Consider the following 21,820-nt stretch of genomic DNA (forward strand, 5'->3'; position numbering starts at 1 on the left):
AGGGTATTACACCAGACTGGGAATTTGCACCGGGTCACTCACACCCCTCTAAGACCTGAGCAGCTATGGCAGGGCACCATTTTGGGAGCACAGCCATCACTGATGAAACAACCACACAAAGGAGTAAGAAAAAGGACTCGAATGGTACCACTAACAGAAATCCCCCAAACCATAAATAGTAAGAGAAAAAGAAAGGAAGAAAGAATATACAAAGCAACCAGAAAACTATTAGTAACATGACAGAAACAAAGCCTCACATATCAATAATAACTTTAAATATTAACAGATTAAATTCTACACTTAAAAGATATAGAACTGCTGACTGGATTTACAAAAGTAGCATCGAACTATATGCTACTTATAAGAAACTCACCTTACCAGTAAGGACATATGCAGACTGAAAGTAAAGGGATAGAAAAAGACATTCCATGCCAATGAAAACCAGAAGTGAGCAAGAGTAGCTATACTTACATAAGATAAAAGAGACCTGAGTCAAGAACAGTTTTTAAAAAGTCGTTATATATGAAATAAAGCAATCAATCCAGGACGAGGATATAATAATTCTAAAAATATATGCACCCAACAATAGAGCACCCAGATTCATAAAGCAAATATTACTAGACCTGAAGAGACAGAATGCAATACAGTAACAGTAGAAGACTTTAACACCCCATTGTCAGCATTAAATAGATAATCTAGATTTTAAAAAATCAACAAAGAAACACTGATTTAAACTGAACTTTAGACCAAATGAACCTAACAGATATTTACAGAAAATTCTAGACGACTGCAGAATATACATTTCTTTCATCAGCACATGGAACGTTATCCAGGACTGACCATATGTTAGGCCACCAAACAATTTCTAAAAACTTTCACAAAATTAAAATCATATCAACTATCCTCTCAGACCACAATAGAATAAAACTAGAAATAAATACAAACTTCAGAAACTTATAAAAATATATAGAAATTAAACATACTTCTGAATGACCCTTGAGTCAATAAAGAAGTTAAGATGAAAATCAAAAAAATTCTTGAAACAAATGAAAATAAAAACCAAATAAGTACCCAAAACTGTGGAATACAGCAAAACAGTATGAAGAAGGAAGTTTATAGTAATAAATATCTCCATGGAAAAGTAGAAAGATTACAAATTAACAATCTAAAAATGTACATTAAGGATACAGAAAACCATGAACAAACCAAATCCACAACTATCAGGAAAAAAAGAAGTAATAAAGATCAGAGCAGAACTAACTGAAATACAGACTAAAAAAATACAAAGAATCAATGAAACAAAAAGTTGGTTCTTCAAAAAATATACACAACCAATAAACTGCTAGCTAGACTAAACAAGAAAAAAAGAAAGAAGACATCCAAGTAAAATCAGAAATGAAAAAGGAGACATTACAACTCATACAACAAAAATACAAAGATCATTAGATACTATTATGAACAACTATAGAATAATAAACTAGAAAACCTAGAGGAAATGGATAAATTCCTGGAAACATGCCAATTAAAATTGATTCAGTAAGAAATAGAAAATCTCAAAAGACCAATAATTAGTAGTAAGATTGAATCAGTAATAAAATGTCTCCCAATAAGGAAAATCCCAGGACTAGATAGATTCACTGTGGAGTTCTACCAAAAACATAAAGAACCAACCAATCCCCCTCAAACTATTCCAAACAAATGAAGAGGAGAGAATTTTTCTGTATTAGTCCATTCTCGCATTACTTTAAAAAATTACCTGAGAATCGCTAATTTATAAAGAAAATAATTTTAATTGGCTCACAGTTCTGCAGGTTGTACAGGAAGCATGGTTGGGGAGGCCTCAGGAAACTTAGAATCATGATGGAAGGCGAAGGGGAAGCAGACATGTCCTACATGGCTGGAGCAGGAGGAATAGGGTGAAGAGGGAGGTTCCACACATTTTTAAATAACCAGATCTTGTGAGATCTCAGTATCATGAGAGCAGCAAGGGGGAAATCTGCTCCCATAATCCAGTCACCTCCCACCAAGCCCCACCTCTGACAGTGGAGATTACAATTTGACATGAGATATGGGTGGGGACACAAATCCAAACCATATCATCTCCCTAATACTTTCTATGAGGCTAATATCACCCTGATATCAAAAACAGACAAGAATAGAAAAAAAGACAAACACAGGTCAATATGTCTGATAAGCACAGATGCAGAAATTCCGAACAAAATACCAGTAACCCCAATCCAACAGTACATCTACAAGATAATACATCACAATTAAGTCGGATTTATCCCAGGGATGCAGCGATAGCTCAGCACAATAAATGCAAATCAATAAATGTGGCATCACATCAACAGTATAAAGAACAAAAATCATACTGTCATCTCAATCAATGCAGAAAATCTATATGATAAAATTCAACATCCTTTCATGATAAAAACTGAATAAACTAGGAATAGAAGGAACATATCTACCTCAAAATAATAAAGGCCCTGTACAACAAACCCACCACTAATGTCATACTGAATGAGGACAAGTTGAAAGCCCTTCCTCTAAGAACTGGAAAAAGACAAGGATATCCACTTTCACAACTCCTATTCAACACAGTCTGGAAGTCCTAACTGAAGCAACCAGGTTAGAGAAAGAAATAAAAGACGTCCAAATTGGAAAAGGGGAAGTTAAATTGTGCCTCTTTGCTGATGATACAGTCTTACATCTAATAAAACCCAAAAAATTCTGCCAAAACTCTCTTAGATGTGATTTAAAAAATTAGTGCAGTTGCAGGATACAAAAATCAACATACACGACCCAGTAGCATTTCTATACATCATGATCTAACCAAGAAAATAATTTAAAAGGTAACTGCATTTACAAGAGATACAATACAATAAAATAAAATACCTAGGAATAAATGTAACCAAGGGGGTGAAACATCTCTAGAAAGAAACTGCACAACACTGATGCAATGAAGAGAGGCTACAAATAGAAAAACTTCCCACACTCATGGATCAGAAGCATTAATACCATTAATATGACGATAATGTACAAAGCAGTCTGCAGATTCAATGCGATCTGTTTCAAAATACTGCCAGCTTCACAGAATTAGAAAAAAATCCTATTTAATAAAACTCATATAGAACCAAAAAGAAGCCTGAATAGCCAAAGTAATCCTGAGCAGCAAAAAGAACAAAGCTCGAGGCATCACATCAGCTGACTTCAAGATATATTACAATGCTATAGTAACCACATCAGTATAGTATTGCTATAAAAACAGACACGTAGACCAACGGAACAGAGTAGATAATCCAGAAATAAAGATACACTTACAGCTAACTGATCCTCAAGATCAACAAACACTGACAAGAACTTACACTGGGTAAAGTATACCCTCTTTGATAAGTGGTGCTGGGAAAATCGGATACCCACATCCAGAAGAATACAACCGGACTCCCACCTCACCATATATAAACATCAACTCAATATTGATTAAAGACTTATATGTAAGACCCAAAACCGTAAAAATACGGGAAGAAAACCGAGGGAAATCTCTCCTGGACATGGTGTAGACAATTAATTTATGATTAAGATCTGAAATTCACCGTCAATCAAACAAAAATAGACAAGTGGGATTTAAACCAAATAGCTGCTGCACAACAAAAGAAATAATCTACAGAATGAAGAGACAACCTATGGAATGGGAGAATATATTTGCAAATTATTCATCCAACAAGGGACTAACTTTAGAATACACAAGGTACTTAAACAACTCAAGAAAAGAAAAACAAATAGTTCCATTTAAAAGTGGGCAAAGGACACAAATAGACATTTCTCAAAAGAAGACAGAGTAACAGCCAACAGGTATATGAAAAAATGCTCAGCATTACTAATCATCAGAGAAATGTAAATCAAAACTACAATGAGATGTCATCTTACCCCAGTCAGAGTGGCTATTACTAAAAAGACCAAAAATAAGATGTTGACAAGGATGCAGAGAAAGAGGAAATTTTTTATATAGTTGGTAGAAATGTAAACTACCACAGTCACTATGGAAAACAGTAGTGAGATTTCTCAAAAACCTCAACATTTGATCCAGCAAACACAGTACTGGGAGTCTACCCAAAGGAAGGGAAATCACTATATCAAAGGGATAGGATACCTGCACTCTCTTGTTTACCGCAGCACCATTCACAATAGCAAAGGTATGGGATCAACCTATGTGTCCATCAACAGATAAATGGATAAAGAAAATGTGACATACATATATAATGAAAAACTATGTAGCCATAAAAAGAATCAAATAATGTCATTTGCAGCAACATGAATAAAACTGAAGGTCATTGTGTTAAATGAAGTAAATCAGGCACAGAAAGACATATAGTGCATGTTATCACTCATATGTGGGAGCTAAAAAATTTGATCACATTGAAGTAGGGAGTGGAAAGACAGTTAACAGAATCTGGGAAGGGTGATAGGGATAGGGTAGAGGATAAATTTGGTTATAGTTATAATGATACAGACAGAAGGAACAAAGTCAATGTTTGATAAAAGGTTACAGTGACTATACTCAACAAAAATGTACTGAAAATGGGTGATAGATACCCTTAATACCCTTATAACCTTTTGTTATATACATATAACAAAATCTCACACATACCCCATAAATTTGTGCAGATAAATAAAATAAAATAGAGCAAAAGTATCAAAGGCCCAGATCAAAGTTGTAATTTTAAGTTTAGAGAAAATTAGCACTTAGTTTCATTTACATTCTAATAAATACCAAAGACACTTTTAAAAAATGAAAACTAAAAGATGAATCTCCAAAATAAAACAAAAAAAAGAGAATAATGGGAAAAAAATTGCCAAAAAAGAATACCATCTATCCTCCAAAAATGAAGGAGAGACACTTTCTCAGACAAATAAATGCTGAGCAAGTTCACTCCCACCAGACCTGTATTATAAGAAACGCTAAAGAGAATTCTTCAAGGCAAAAGAAGAGGATTCTAATTAGTAACTGAAAAACACTTGAAAGAATAAAACTCACCGGTAAAAGTAAGTGTATAGTTAAGTTCAGAAAATTAATATTGTAATTCTGGTGTGCAAATTACTTGTATATTTGGTATAAATATATACCATATATATGTATTTAAAACTGTTTAAAATGATAATTGCTATAATAATTTGTTCAGGGATATATAACATTAAAAGTTATACATTGTGAAATCCGAAACATAAAAAAAGTGTATATAGTATATATTTTATATGGTATATATTTATGCCATATATATATATACACACATATATAAAAATAAAGACAAAACTATTTAAAATGAAAATTGCTATAATAATTTGTTCAGGGATATATAACATTAAAAGTTATACATTATGAAATCCAAAACGTAAAAAAAGTGTTGGGGGAGATGTAAAGTAAAAGTGCAAAGTTGTTTTATGCAATAAAAGGTAAGTTGTTATCATCTGAAAATAGCCTGTTATAATTGTAAGATGCTTTATGTAAGCCTCATGGTAACCACAAAGCAAAAATCTCTAGAAGACACAAAAAAGATAAAAGGTAACAAATCAAAACACACTGGAGAAAATTATCTAATCACAAAGGAAAACAACAAAAGAGGAAGGGAAGAACAAAGAATCTACAAATTAACCAGAAAATAATTAACAAAATGGTAGTAGAAAGTCTGTACCTATAAAAATTACCTTGAATGTAAATGGGTTAAATTCTCCACTAAAAAGACACAGAATGGTTGAATGGATATTTTTTTAAAGATCCAACTATACACTGCCTAAAAGAGACTCATTTCACCTCTGAGGACACACACAGTTTAAAACTGAAAAGATGCAACCAAGAGAAAACAAGGATGTCTGTACTTGCATCAGATAAAATAAATTGTAAGTAAAAACACAAGACAAAGAAGGTCATTATATAATGATAAAGGGATAAATTAACAAGAAGACATAAAAATTTTCATTTCAGACATCATTAAGATGGCCGACTAGAGTTGCCTGGCGCTCATCCACTCCACGCAAAGGGACCAAAATAGCAAATAAATAATTACATTTACATTAGAGTGACAGAAATTATGTTGGGAGAGATCCAGAGATCCACACTCCCTGTGGAGTGTGAAAGCCCAGGATAGAGAAAGGAAACGGCATCCTTCTGCTTCTGTCACACTATCTGCTTGCTGGGATTGGCTCAGAATCAGGGAAGACTTATTATTATGACAAAAAGATAAACTGGAGGCCCCCAGAAATCCCCATAGCTACCAGAGATACCAGAAGTCCTTGCTACAGGAGAGTCCCCAGTCCTTACAGGTCCAAAACCCAGATTAGGGAGTTTCTAGAATTTTACACTGCTGCATTGCCCCAGAGTAGGTGCTCAGGTTGTATATACTCTACCCTGCAAGCAAGGTGCTATGGCATGACACCATCTTTAAACTGGACTGTTAGATGGTATCCTGTCCTAGGAGCCAGAAGCTGCTGCCTCTCTCCACCCTTGAGGCCCCACCCTCATTTCACCATGTTTACACACGTGCCTCCAGCACCACAATCCCAGGTGCACAAAGCATAGAATCAACACTATGACTGAGAACCCACTGTTCAAACCCATGGGGCATCCTCACCCATGAGGAACAGGTGGACCTGCAAAGCAGAAAAGTCACTGAACACCCAGCCAGTCTGCCATGCACCTTACCCAAGAGGCTACCTGGTGACACTGCTGGTCCCCAAACCCCAGGTTGCCCGCCACACAGTCTGCTGGCCCACCATGCACAAATGTTCCCAGCTCCGAAACTGGCCCAGGCATTCTAAAGAGCCTAGCAAAACCACACTACCACCATCACAAACGCCCATGAAGTAGGCCACTAAGGCAATCACAGATTGCTGACAAAAATTAAGCTGAAGAAAATGTATGGCAATCATGCTACTGAGCCTACCCAGAACCAAAGCCAATATACTATACCAAAAGACAACCCTAAGACCCATCTACAGAAAAAAAAAAAAAATCCCTCTCTACGAAAGATACTCCATGAATTTTTAAAAAATGACTATTTTGCTAGATGTGTAGATATCAACATAGAGACACAAGAAATACAAAAAGGCTGGTTTGACTTCCTCTCTTCCTATTTGAATAGCATTTATTTCTTTCTCTTGCCTGATTGCCCTGGCCAGAACTTCTAATACTATGTTGAATAAGAATGGTGAGAGACGGCATCCTTGTCTTATAGTGGTTTTCAAGGAGAATGCTTACAGTCTTTGCCCATTCAGTATAATATTGGCTGTGGGTTTGTCATACATGGCTCTCATTATTTTGAAGTATCTTCCTTTAATAACTAGTTTGAGAATTTTTAACATAAACGAATGCTGAATTTTATCAAAGGCCTTTTCTGCATCTATTGAGATAATCACATGGTTTTTTCCTTAGTTCTGGTTATGTGATGAATCACATTTCTTGATTAGTATATATTGAACCAACTTTGCATCCCAGAGATGAAGAGTACCTGATCGTGGTGGATAAGCTTGATGTGCTGCTGGATTTGGTTTGCCAGCATTTTGTTGAGGATTTTTGCATCAATGTTCATCAAGCATACTGGCTAAACTTCTCATTTTTTGTTCTATCTCTGCCAGGTTTTGGTGTCAGAATGATGCTGGATTCATACAGTGAATTAGGGAGAAGTCCGTCCTTTTAATTTATGGAATAGTTTCAGTAGAAATGATACCAGCTCTTCTTTGTACATCTGGTAGAATTCAGCTGTGAATCCATCTAGTCCTGGTCTTTTTTGGGTTATTGGACTATTTACTACCGCCTTAATTCCAGGACTCATTATTGGTCTATTCAGGGATTCAACTTCTTCCTAGTTCAGTCCTGGGAAGGTGGATGTGTCCAGGAATTTATCCATTTGTTCTACATTTCCTAGAGTATGTGCATAGAGGTATTTATATTATAAACACCATTATAATATTCTCTAATGGTTGCTTGTATTTTTGTGGGGTCAGTAGGGATATCCCCCTTTATCATTTCTGCTTGTGTTTATTTGAGTCTTCTCTCTTATCTTCTTTATTAGTCTAGCTAGTGGCCTATCTCTTTTACTAATTTTTTCAAAAAACCAGCTCCTGGATTCATTGATCTTTTGAAGGGTTTTTCATGTCTCTATCTCATTCAGTTCAGCTCTGATCTTGGTTATTTCTTGTCTTCTGCTAGCTTTTGGGTTTATTTGCTCTTGATTTTCCAGTTCTTTTAGCTGTGATGTTAGTTTCTTAACTTGAGATCTGTCTAGCTTTTTGATGTGGGCTTTTAGTGCTATAAAGTTCCCTCTTAACACTGTTTTAGCTACATCCTAGTGATTCTGGTACATTGTCTGTTCTGATTAGTTTCAAAGAACTTCCTGATTTGTGCCTTAATTTCATTATTTGCCTAAAAGTCATTCAGGAGCAAGTTGTTCAACTTCCATGAAATTTTATGGTTATTGAGTGAATTTCTTAATCCTGAGTTCTAATTTGATTATGCTGTGGTCCCAGAGACTGTTTGTTATGATTTCAGTTCTTTTGCATCTGCTGAGGAATGTTAACTGCCGATTATGTGATCAATTTTAAACTGCTATGTGGTGATGAGAAGAAAGTATATTCTGTTGTTTTCAGGCAGAGTTCTGTAGATATCTATCAAGTCTACCCGATGCAGAGCTGAGTTCAGGTCTTGAATACTTTTGTTAATTTTCTCTCTTGATGATATGTGTAATATTGTCAGTGGGGTATTAAAATCTTGCACCATTATTGTGTGGGAGTCTAAGTTGCTTTGAAGGTCTCTAAGAACTTGCTTTATAGATCTTGGTGCTTCCTTATTGGATGCATTTCTATTTAGTACGGTTAGTTCTTCTAGTTGAATTGAACCCTTTACCATTATATAATACCCTTTGTCTTTTTCCATCTTTGCTGGTTTGAAATCTGTTTTGTCAGAAACTAGGATTGCAACCCATGCTTTTTTTCTGTTTTCCATTTGTTTGGTAAATTTTCCTCCAACTTTTTATTTTAAGCCTACGTGTGTCTTTGCACGTGAGATTGGTCTCTTGAAGACAGAATACAAATGAGTCTTGGTTCGTTATGCAGCTTTCCACTCTGTGTCTTTTAATTGGGGCATTTAGCCCATTTACATGTAAGGTTAGAATTGTTATGTATGGATTTGATCCTGTCATCCTGATATTAGCTGGTTATTTTGCAGACTTGTTTATGTGGTCACCTTATGGTGTCCCTGGTCTGTGTACTTCAGTGTGTTTTTGTAGTGGCTGGTAATGGTTTTTCCTTTCCATATTTAGTGCTTCCTTCAAGAGCTCTTGTAAAGCAGGTATGGTCATAATGAATTTCCTTGTTTTTGCTTGTCTGAAAATAATTTGATTTCTCCTTTGCTTATGAAGCTTAGTTTGTCAAGATATGAAATTCTGGGTTCGATTTTATTTTCTTTAAGAATGTTAAATATTGGCCTCCAATCTCTTCCAGCTTATAGGATTTCCACTGAGAGCCCCACTGTTGGTCTCATGGGATTCCCTTTGTAGGTGATCTAGCCTTTCTCTCTAGTTACCCTAAACATTTTTTCTTTCATTTCAACCTTGGAGAATCTGATGATTACATGTCTTGTGGATGATCTTCTTGTGAAGTATCCTGCTGAGGTTCTCTGTGTTTCCAAAATTTGAATATTGGCCTGTCTAGTTAGGTTGGGAAAGTTCTCCTGGATGATATCCTGAAATGCGTTTTTCAAACTGGGAGTCAAACTACCTAGTTTGCAGATTACACCAAACTATATCTAGAAAACCCCATCAACTCAGCGACAAAGGTTCTTGGGCTGCTAAGCAACTTCAGCAAAGTCTCAGGATACTAAATCAATGTGCAAAACTCACTAGCATTAGTTTAAACCAACAACAAGCAAGTCAAAAGTCAAATCACAAATGAACTCCCATTCACAACTGGCACAAAAAGAATAAAATACCTAGGAATACAGTTAATGACGGAAGTGAAGGACCTCTTCAATGAGAACTACAAACCACCACTCAAGGATATCAGAGATGACACAAACAAATGGAAAAACATTCCATGCTCATGAATAGGAAGAATCAATATGTTAAAATATTAAAATGGCCATACTGCCCAAAGCAATTTGAAGAGCCAATGCTATTCCAAGTAAAATACTATTCATATTATTCACAGAATAAGAAAAAAACTATTTTAAAATTCATATGAAACCAAAAAAGAATGCAAATAGCCAAGGCAATCCTAAGCAAAAAGAACAATACTGGAGGCATCATGCTACCTGACTTCAAACTACAGGGCTACAGAAACCAAACAGCATGGTACTGGTACAAAAACAGACACACAGACCAAAGGAACTGAATAGAAAATCAAGAAATAAGACCACACACCTACAACCATTTGATCTTTGACAAACCTGACAAAAACAAACAATGGGGAAAGAATTCCCTATTTAATAAATAGTGCCAAGAGAACTGGGTAGCTGTTTGTAGAAAACTGAAACTTGACCTCTTCCTTACACCATATACAAAAATTAACTCAAGATCGATTAAATACTTAATTGTAAAACCCAAAACCATAAAAACCCTAGAAGAAAATCTAGACAATACCATTCAGGACATAGGCATGGGAAAATATTTCATGATAAAGATGACAAAAGCAATTGCAACAAAAGCAAAAATTAACAAACAGAATCTAATCAAACTAAAAAGTTTCTGCACAGCAAAAGAAATGGTCATCATTGTAAACAGACAACCTACAGAGTGGAAGAAAATTTTTGCAAACTGTGTATTGGACAAAGGTCTAATATCCAGCATCTATAAGGAACTTAAACAAATTTACAAGAAAAAAACAAAAAATCCCATTAAAAAGTGGGCAAAGGACATGAAAAGATACTTCTCAAAACAAGACATACATGTGGCCAGCAAACATATGAAGAAAAAAACCCTCAACATCACTAATCATTACAGAAATGCAAATCAAAACTGCAATGAGATACTGTCTCACACCAGTCAGAATGGCTATTATTAAAAAGTCAAAAAATAACAGATGCTGGCAAGGTTGTGGAGAAAAAGCCTTTGGGTATATATACCCAAAGGAATATAAATTGTTCAATTATAAAGACACAAGCATACCTATATTCATTGCAGCACTATTCACAATATCAAAGGCAGGGAAACAACCTAAAAGCCCATCAGAGATAGACTGGATAAAGACAATGTGGTACATATACAACATGAAATACTATGCAACTACAAAAAGGGACATGGATGGAGCTAGGGGCAATTTATCCTTAGCAAACTAATGCAGGAACAGAAAACCAAATACCACATGTGTTCACTTATAAGTGTGAGTGAAATGATGAGAACATACAGATACATTCAGAAAAAAAAACACAGTCTAGGGTCTGTTGGGAGGGGGAGGTGGGAAGAGGGAGAGAATCAGGAAGAAAAGCTAGTGGATGCTGGGCTTAACATTTGGGTGATGGAATAATCTGTGCAGCAAACCACCACGGCACAAATTTACCTATGTAACAAACCTGCACACCCTGCACATGTACCCTGAATTAAAATAAAGGTTGGATATTTTAAAAATACCAAAAAAGCAAAGATGAAAAAGAAAAATAATAATAACACCCCCCCCATGAAACACAGTCTTCAGTAGGAGGTCCAAAAAAAGAATATTTATAAAATAGATCAAAATATATTCAAAATAATGATCTTAAAGAAACTCAGAGAAATACTACAAAATACAAACAATTCAGTGAATCTGGAAAAATAATTCATGATCTGAATGAAAAATTCAAAAAAGTGAAAGATACCATAAGAAAGAATCAAATGGAAATCTTGGAGATGAAGAATTCAGTGAAAGAAAGAAAAAAGTACAAATGAGAGCATCAAGAACAGACTAGATCAAGAAGATGAAAGAGTTCCTGTACTTGAAGACATGTTTTGAATTAACCCCGTCAAGTCAGAGGAAAAAATAAATAAGAATTAAGTGAATAAATCTTTGCATTATATGTGCGAAAGTGAGAGAAGAGACAAATAAAATAACAGATAACCTATTAAACAAAATAATGACTGAAAACTTCAAGGTCTTGGGAGAAACACAGACATCCTGATCCAAGAAGCTCAAAAGTTCCCAAGTGGACTGAGCCCTAAACGATGTTCTCCAAGGCATATTAATACTCAAACTGTCAAAAGCTAAAGACAAAAAAAAAGAATTCTATAAGCTGCAAGAGAAAAGCATCAAGTCACATATAAGAGAATCTCTATTAGACAATTAGCAGATTTCTCAGCAGAAATCTTGCCAGTCAGGAAAGAAGGGATAATATACTCAAAGCGTGGAAACAAAAACCAACTGTTAGCCAATACCACATCCAGCAAAGCTATAATAAAGATCTTTCCAGACAAGCAAAAGCTGAGGGAATTCATTATTGCTAGATCAGCCTTATAAAAAGTGCTTAAGAGCTACAACTGTAAACAAAAGGGTCATATTTATTAATCATGAAAATATAAAACTCACCAGTAGAGGTAAATTCATAATCAAATGCAGAATTTTAATGGTGCTACATAAATCTTTCAATCTCTAGCATGAAGGGTTAAACTTAAAATGGTCAAAAACAAGAAAAGCCATAATTAGCGACTAAGAAACACACAGTAGATAAGAAAGTAAATTAAGGTAACAAACATATAAATTGTGGGAGGGAGCAAAAAAGTCTAAAGTATTTTAACGTGACCAAAGTTAAGTTGTTATCAGCTTAAAATAGAGTATTATAATTACAAGACTCATTATGTTAGCCCCATGGCAACCACAAAGATAGAAATTACAGCAGATAAACACATGAGAAAGGGAAAAGAAACAAAGCTTAACACCAAACCACAGAGGTAAACAACAAGAGAGGAAGAAAAGAACAAAGGATATTAAAATAATCAAAGTACAATTAACAAAATGATAGGAGTAAGTCCTTACTTATCAATAAAAACCTTGAATGTAAATGACTTAAGTTCTCCATTGAAAAGATACAGAGGGAATGAATGGATGAAAAAAAAAAAAAAGATCAAACTATAGTTTGCCTACTAGAGATCCCCTCACTTATTAAGGACAAACAGACTGCAAATGAAAGGATGGAAAAAGATACTGCACGCAAATGGAAACCAAAAGTGAGCAGAGGTATCCATATAAAATATACTTTAAGTCAAAAACTGTAAAAAGTGACAAAGAAGGTCATTATATAATAATAAAAGAATCAATTCCACAAGAAGATAAAACAATTATAAATCTATATGCACCTAATCACAGAGTACACAAATATATAAAGTAAAAATTATTATTAGATCTAAAGGGAGAAACAGAAGACAATACAATAATAGTAAATTTTAATACCCCATTTTCAACAACGGACAGATCATCTATACAGAAAATCAACAAGGAACGTTGGACTTCAGTTGCACCATACATCAAATGGACCTAACAGACCTTTGCAGAATATTCCATCCAACTGCTACAGAATACACATTCTTCTCAATTGCATACGTAACATTCTCCAGGATAGATCATATGCTAGGCTATAAAACTAGTCTTAGAAAATTTAAGAAAACAGAGGTCATATCAAGTATCTTTTCTGACCACAATGATATAAAACTATAAATTAACAATAAGGAAAACTTTGAAACCTTTACAAACACATGGAAGTTTATGCTCCTGAATATGTATGCTACTAAATAACCAATGTGTAAGTGAACACATTAAAAATGAAATTAATAAATTTGAGAAAAATGAGAATGGATATATATCATACCAAAACCCATGGGACACAACAAAAGCAGTTCTAAGAGTTAAATTTATAGCAATAAATGACTACATCAAAAGAAGATTTCTAATAAACAGCCTAAGGAAACATGTCAAGGAGCTAGAAAGACAAAAACAAACTAAACTCAAAACTGTCAGAAAGAAGGAAATAATAAGACTCAAAGAAGAAAGACTAAGACAAATAAAAAAAAATCAACAAAACTAAAAGTTGGGGTTTCTTTAAAGATAAACAAAATCAGCCAGGGTGCAGTGGCTCACATCAGTAACCCCAGCACTGTGGGAGGCCGAGGCGGGTGGATTACTTGAGGTCAAGAGTTCAAAATGAGTCTGTTCAACATGGCGAAACCCCATCTCCACAAAAAATACAAAAATTAGTTGGGTGCGGTGGCACAGGCCTGTAATCCCAGTTACTCAGGAGGCTGAGGCACGAGAATCCCTTGAACCCAGGAGGCTGAGGTTACAGTGAGCTGAGATGGCTCCACTGCTCTCTAGCCTGGGCAACAGAGCAAGACTCCATCTCAAAAATAAAATAGCCTGGGCGTGGTGGCTTATGCCTGTAATCCCAGCACTTTGAGAGGCCAAGGCGGGGGGAACACGAGGTCAGGAGATCGAGACCATCTGGCTAACATGGTAAAACCCCATCTTTACTAAAAATACAAAAACTTAGCCAGGTGTGGTGGCATGCCCCTGTAGTCCCAGCTGCCTGGGAGGCTGAGGCAGGAGAATCATTTGAACCTGGGAGGCAGAGGTTGCAGTGAGCTGAGATGGTGCCACTGCGCTCCAGCCTGGGTGACAGAGCAAGACTCCATCTCAAACACACACAAAAAATAATTAATTAATAATTTAATTAAAAATATAAATAAATAAATAATGATAAGCAAAACCAACAATCCAATAGCTAGGCTAAAAAAAAAGAAGACTGAAATAAATAAAGTCAGTGATTAAAAAGAGACATTACACCTGATAACAAGGAAATACAAAAAAAAAACTCTAAGAGATATTTATGAACCATTATACAACAACAAACTAAATAACCGAGAAGAAATGGGTAAATTCCTAGACACATACAACCTATGAAAGGAAGGAAAGGAAGAAGTTAAATTGTCTCTGTTAGCAGACAACATGATCTTATGTAAAGACTCCACCAAAAAATATTTTTAAAGTAATAAAAAATTAAGTAAAGTTGCAGAATATAAAATCAACATACAATTCAGCAGAGTTTCTATAGACCAACAACAACCTATCTGAAAAAAAAAAAATCACAGTCCCACTTACAATAGCTACAAAAGAATAAAATACTTAAGAATAAATTTAACCAGGGAGGTGAATGTGCTATGCTTTGAAAATTATAAAGAATTGATGAAAGATACTGAAGAAGACAGGAGTAAATGGAAAGATATCCTGTATTCATGAATTTGAAGAACTGGTATTATTAAAAAGTCCATACTACCAAAGCAATCTACTGATTCAAAGCAAACCCTATCCAAATTCCAATGATATGTTTTACAGAAATAGAAAAAGTAATCCTAAATTTGTATCAAATCACAAAAGACCCCAAATAGCCAAACCAATCTTGAGCAAAAGGAAGAAAGCTGGAAGTATCACACTATCTTATTTCAAAATCTACTACAAAACTCTAGCAATCAAAACAGCATGGTAGTGGTAGAAAAACAGACATGTAGACCAATGGGATAGAATAGAGTCTAGGAATAAATCCATGCATTTGTGGCCAACTGATTTTCAACAAAGATGCCAAGAACACACAATGGGGTAACAGCCGTCTCTTCAATAAATGTTGTTAGAACTAGATATCCAAATGCAGAAGAATGAAATTAGACCCTCATCTCATACCATATACAACAATCAATTCCAAATGGATTAAGGCCAGGCAGGATGGCTCACACCTGTAATCCCTGCACTTTGGGAGGCCAAGGTGAGTGGATCACAAGGTCAGGAGTTCAAGACCAGCCTGGCCAAGATGGTGAAACCCCATCTCTACTAAAAATACAAAAAAAGAAAATAGCCAGGGATTAAAAACTTAAATATAAGACCTGAAACTGTAAAATTATTAAAAGAAAACATAAAGGAAAAGCTCCATGACATTAGTCTGGGCAAAGATTATTGTTAACATCAAATAACCTTACATTATACTTCAACATAAGGTTATTTTTTGACAACAAAAGCAAATATAGACAAACAGGATTGCATCAAACTAAAACTGAACAGCAAAGAAAATAATCAGCAGAGTGAAGAGAGAATCTGTGGAATGGGAGAATATATTTGCAAACCATACATCCAATAAGGGGTTAATAACCAAAATATATAAGGAACTCAAACAACTCCATAATAAGAAAACAAAAAACTCACCTAATATATAGACAGAGGACCTGAATAGATGTTTTTACAAAAGACAACACATAAATGGCCAAAAAAAATATGAAAAAATGCTCAACATCATGAAGTATCAAGGAAATACAAATTAAATCCACGATGAGATATGACCTCACACCTGTTAGGATGGTTATTATCAAAAAGACAAAAGGTAAGTGTTGGTGATTTTGTGGAGAAAAGGTAACCCTTGTACACTGTTGGTGGGAATGAAAATTAGAACAGTCATTGCAGAAAACATTATGGAAGTTTCCCCCAAAAATAAAAACCAGAACTACTATAGGATCCAGCAACCCTACTTCTGTGTATATATCCAAAAGAAATGAAATTATGATCTCAAAGAGATATAAATACTCTCATGTTCTTTGTAGCATTATTCACAATAGCCAAGATATGGAATCAACCTAAGTGTTCATCAACAGATGAATAAAGAAAATGTGGCACACATAAACAATGGAATACTATCCAACCTTAAAACAAAGGAAATTCTGTCATTAGCAATAATTTGGATAAACCTGGAGGACCTTATGTGAAGGGAAATTAGCCAAGAACAGAATGACAAACAAATGTGATCTCACTTACATGTGAAACCTAAAATATCAAACTCATATAAGTAGATAGTATAATGGTGCCTACTGGAGGCAGGGAATGGGAGGATATTGGTCAAAGGGTACAAAGTATCAGACAAGAGGAATAAGTCTTTGAGACCCACTGCACAGCATAATGACTATAGCTAATAATAATGTGTTGTATATTTTAAACTTGCTAAAAGAGTAGGTTTAAAATGTTCTCATCACAAAAGTGATAAGTATGTGAGGTTACGGATATGTTAATTAGCTTGCTTTAATCATTCCACAACATATACATATGTCACATTGTACTCCAGAAATATATAGTTTACATTATTGTTGATCAATTAAGATTTTAAAACTTAGGAAAAGGATCTCCATTCATCTCAAGGTGGAAACCAGTTTATTTTGCCAATTATGACTTATAAGTGCTTCACAAATTTTTCACTTTTCCACTCACTATACTTAAATTATATCAGACTTTGGCAGGTGGTGATGATTTACAAAGTATAAGCCAAAAATATAAACAAACAAAACCCAAGATGCCCAATAAATTAGTAATTAAGAAGGAAAAACCTCAAGAGAAAAAAAAAATTATTCTCAAAGACTTTTACCCAGGAATCTGTTCTACACAAAACTCATACAATTGAAAAGGTGTATCAAGAAAGCACATTTCCCAGTGTCTTTAAGAACAGGCAATTAATCTGAATGTGTGAAATAGCCAATTCTTAAACAATAAAGAATTGGGAAAATAGTAACTATTTGCAAACCAATAGTTAGTTAATAGTTAGGCTATTACCAAAAGCCTTAAGTAAGAGAGAGCGACAGAGAGAGAGAGTGCGCAGGTATGTACACACACTGTGGGCTAAACAAAGAATGGCTGTGCGTTGAATTCTTTCTGCCTGTGGATCACTAGCTTGTAATGCCCATGTTAAGCAGACTATGTTGAATGCTTCTTCCTACATTTCACTTTGTGGAAATTTTTCATTCCTTGGGCTATCTACTTCTAGACATTTCATTATCAACCCTTCCATTTACTTTCAATTTTGTAAGAAGAATCAGAGAGTCAAAAATTTTCTAGGTGAAAGTAAATATATTTTCATTTCCTAGGAACTGGAAAAAAGAATTTCATCAAGTGCATCTCATATTTTAAAATGCTTCTATTCCTTTTACACATAATGCAGGAAGAGCTATTTCATGAGATGTCAGCTGTATAGAGCAGGTCACTGATATAAATCAGGTGTAATCAAGATTGCCTAAGAAACACTGACGTCCTAAACACTAAGAACTGAACTGTAAAGCAAAGGATTATCTTAGTTTGATTCTGCAAGCAAAAAACCAAAATGCCATTAACTAAATGTTAGTCTTTTCTTGTAGTATTTCCATGAACCCACAGTTTTGACTAAGCTCACTCAGGCATTTTAATGGGAGACAGGATGTTTGCACAACCCAGTTTAATTATCTGTTTCTCTGTACTATGGCATTCATCATTACAGAAAGGAAAGTTTGGCTCATATGACAGTCATATCTTATACCAATACTTGTGTAACAACACAATTTAAGTTTACTCTCACAACCCATAATTCAAGTACTAAAATACTCAAACGTACAGCTGCTGAAGAAATTCTACAACATGGAAATTCCTGATAAACATGAAGAGTTTTTGATTATGTACTTAAACACTATGAATGTAAAAGGTATTTTCTTCACTCATGCATTTTTAGATATAATTCGTCTCATTTTTTTTCCTTTCATCACATTCAGAATTATGAGAGATATATGACAGAATTATGTGAGCAAGTCCTTGGAAGGTTTTCCAAAGCTTGACTAGACTTATGTTAATAAGTATGCACATGAACAAAGATTGAAGTGTAATTTTTAAAATGCACAAAATTATATCGGACACGTTGAATTATAGGTGCCTTTTTAACCTTGCAAAGTTGTATTATTGTTGATACAGTGTAAATCCAATGAAAATGATTTAAAGCTCAGGTACTTACTGTGGTTGGAAAATAAGGACTAGTTTTGAATTTTTTCAGAGCCATGGAAGAGGTGTAGGTTCCCAAGAAGAGGATAAAAGACATGAGTGTAATATCAGGAACAAAATTACAGTTGTTCCCCACGAGGTTTCCTCCATGTTTCAAACACTCCTTCTTCGACAAAAATGCCCAGTCAAAGGTAGTATTATGGTACTGAAGAAGAAAAACATTAAAATTTTTCTAGAGAACAATGACATATAAAAAGCAGCCTTTGATACTTGATGAGCTATATAGGAATTATACTAAAAGTTTCTAGAAAACAGTCTGAAAATGAGCACTGGAGGGTGAAACTTGATGAGTTGCCCATGGACTAACAGATAAGATGGGCCAAGAGGGTGGCAATTATTGAAAATACAATGAGAATGATGCAATTTGTTACCTAGTTTGGGCAACAGCCTTAAAATCGCCCACTTGTTCAACAGAAACCACAAAGTACTTCTTTCCTGCATGCCTTCCTGAGAGTAACTGAGACACATTAATATTCTAAGTCTCAAAATGTAAGACTCTCTAAAACACTTTTCTTTTTCAAAAAGTACTTACCTTTGTAAGGCACAGCTTCTTATGTGTCTACCTGATGGCCCTATGGTTAACGCTCTAAAAGTTGTAATAGGTTAACTACTCACCGAGCTCTTTCACAAGTATTCTGTTTCTTTTCTAAATAACTAGGGACTGGTGATTTAAGCAATTAAACTGCAAAAATGTGGATGGTCCCTGCTTTTTCAATTGCATATTCTAATAAAGTATAGATTTTTTTCTTCTTGACTCTAGGTCAGCATTATGAGCACCTGTTCTTGGTATGTGCTGTGATGCCTTTAAGGCTATGTAGTTGTGTATGGAATATTCATCTCCGTGTTACATGGCCTCAAACATATGGTCAGTTTTCATGAATGGCTGTTGCAGAGTCAGTGCTGTGCTTCCCTCTAGCAACTCACTTCTGTTTCTATTTTTGTTTCTAATACATAGGAGAATCCTTTTGCTAGCATAGTAGATAGGGCCAGCACACCCATCCCCCAGCTGCTCTCAATACTAGCTGCTCTTAATTCATAGCTGTCTTCTTCTCTAGAGAACAGCCATTAGCCATTTCAGAGCCACCTCACCTGCAGTGTAGTGCCTTCTCATAGCCGATTACTGACCAGTACTAACCAGGGTTTAAAACTAGACTCTCTTTGTCTCCAGGTGAGAGCAACCCTATGCACAATTTATGCTCCAGAGCTCCCATGAGATCAGGCTGAAGCGAAACTCAGCTGAAACCACATCCTTGTTTCACTCCTTCCCTGTCTTATACTGTTCCTCTCAATCTGTTTTTATTGAGACCACTGTCTCAACAAAGTCACATGCACCCAAAATCCCTATATCTAAATCTGCTTCTATAACAGCCGACTTACTTGAATTATTAGTCAACCAAAAGTTAATGGCCTCTAAGCCTAAGAAACTTTTTCTAAAATGTCAGGGTTTGGAGGAAACTTGAATGATTTCATCAGATTTCTCATCCTTAGTATTCAATAGTCCTGAAAGATGACCATTCATTCTCCGCCTGAACATTTTATGTGATGAGCAGTCTCCTGGTTGCTCATCCCCTTGCTTAATAAAATTTCTGCACAGATCTCCCTTATACTGATATTTGAATCTTCTTAAATACCCTTTAATTAAGTTTCTTTTGCTATACAAAACATTTTCTTGCATACTGTGACAATCTGGCTCTTTCCTGAGGAGAGATTTTCAAAATCATACCTATCTAAATGTATGTCAATGTGGTTGAGTGGAAGGGACTGGGTGTCTCAGTTTAGAAACATTCTAAATACCCGTAACTTATTCCTCTTAGGTCCAGGGCTAATGGATATATCATATGCTATCAGAAGAGTTATTTGAAAACACCTTGCAAATAAACGCGTAAAGATAAATTTCTCCTGTCCTTTGCAGACAAGAGTTCTACCTCACACCAAACACATCATCAGTGTCTTTTACTATTCAATGAATTCTCATGATATGGGTAATATAGTCATAAAGGAAGAATCTCTGGCCAGAAAGAGTTAAATTTTTTATAGAGCTCAAAAGGTAAAGTGCTTACATAAGTCAATAAAAAACAAAATATATATCTTTCCCTGAAATATTTTTCCTATAGAAGCTTCAACTTGTAAACAGCTGAACTGCATTCTTGCTTTTATCAAACTTTGCTTCTGAAAGGTGATTAATCATATCTTATTTTGCTTTCGAGATTTCTGCATATGGGTATTTATAGCACCATATATTTAAAGTTTAGAAGTCATAATAGGTAACAGGTTTCTTTGTTTTAAAGTCAGCAAAAATTTAACATAATTTTACTTCAGCACTTTAATACCAGCAGAATTCTTCTCTATAACTAGAGTTGCCCACAGATAAGTTGCATTAAAGCAATCCTGACAGGAAGTTCTATTGATTTTCTTACAGAGATTCAGGTTGAGGTGAAGACTACACAGATGTACATGAAATGACAGACATATTTTCTTGCTTACATCAACTTAAAATGCCAAATGATCAGTATTTTGTAAGCCTCAAATGATTCTTTGTATCATTATCCAGAAACCTGAGTCTCCAAATACCACCTTTCATTAAGGACTTCGGTATAAAAACTGTAGGTGGCATGCATATATCTCAGCATATCTGGCATTTCAGAATACAAAGTTTTCTACTCCCATAAAACTTAAACTCTAGCTAATAAACAATTCTATTTAGATATCACTGAAAATACATCTATATTGTCTGTATTATTTCAATGTTATTATTCCATACAAACCGATGTCAGTGAAGGCTAATTCCATAAAGCTTCAGGCAGGGTTCATTTCACAAACAAACTTACCTATGTCCACTGCTACCCCCGATGTTCAAGCCACTATTGTCTCCTCTGGTCTTAATGCAGGAGATCCTTAACTCATCTCACTGCTACTGCCTTCTAGCCCTTACAAGTGATTCTCACATCTCTATGGTTTTGATCTTTATTTCCTATGCAAAAATCTA

The 21,820-nt window shown here is 35.0% G+C and overlaps 1 protein-coding gene across 4 annotated transcripts in view; it reads right to left on the minus strand.

Annotated features, from left to right (window-relative positions):
• The window catches only part of SLC4A4 (solute carrier family 4 (sodium bicarbonate cotransporter), member 4), a 365,688-nt gene that overhangs the window by 73,981 nt on the left and 269,887 nt on the right, over nt 1-21,820 (minus strand). For all 4 annotated transcript variants that reach the window (XM_011998142.1, XM_011998138.1, XM_011998140.1 and 1 more), the window contains one exon: nt 18,788-18,979. In XM_011998142.1, coding sequence (XP_011853532.1) covers nt 18,788-18,979 — 192 coding nt within the window. The remainder of the gene's footprint in view (nt 1-18,787; nt 18,980-21,820) is intronic.

This window comes from Mandrillus leucophaeus, unplaced genomic scaffold, assembly GCF_000951045.1.
Source record: "Mandrillus leucophaeus isolate KB7577 unplaced genomic scaffold, Mleu.le_1.0 Scaffold559, whole genome shotgun sequence".
Classification (NCBI taxonomy): domain Eukaryota; kingdom Metazoa; phylum Chordata; class Mammalia; order Primates; family Cercopithecidae; genus Mandrillus; species Mandrillus leucophaeus.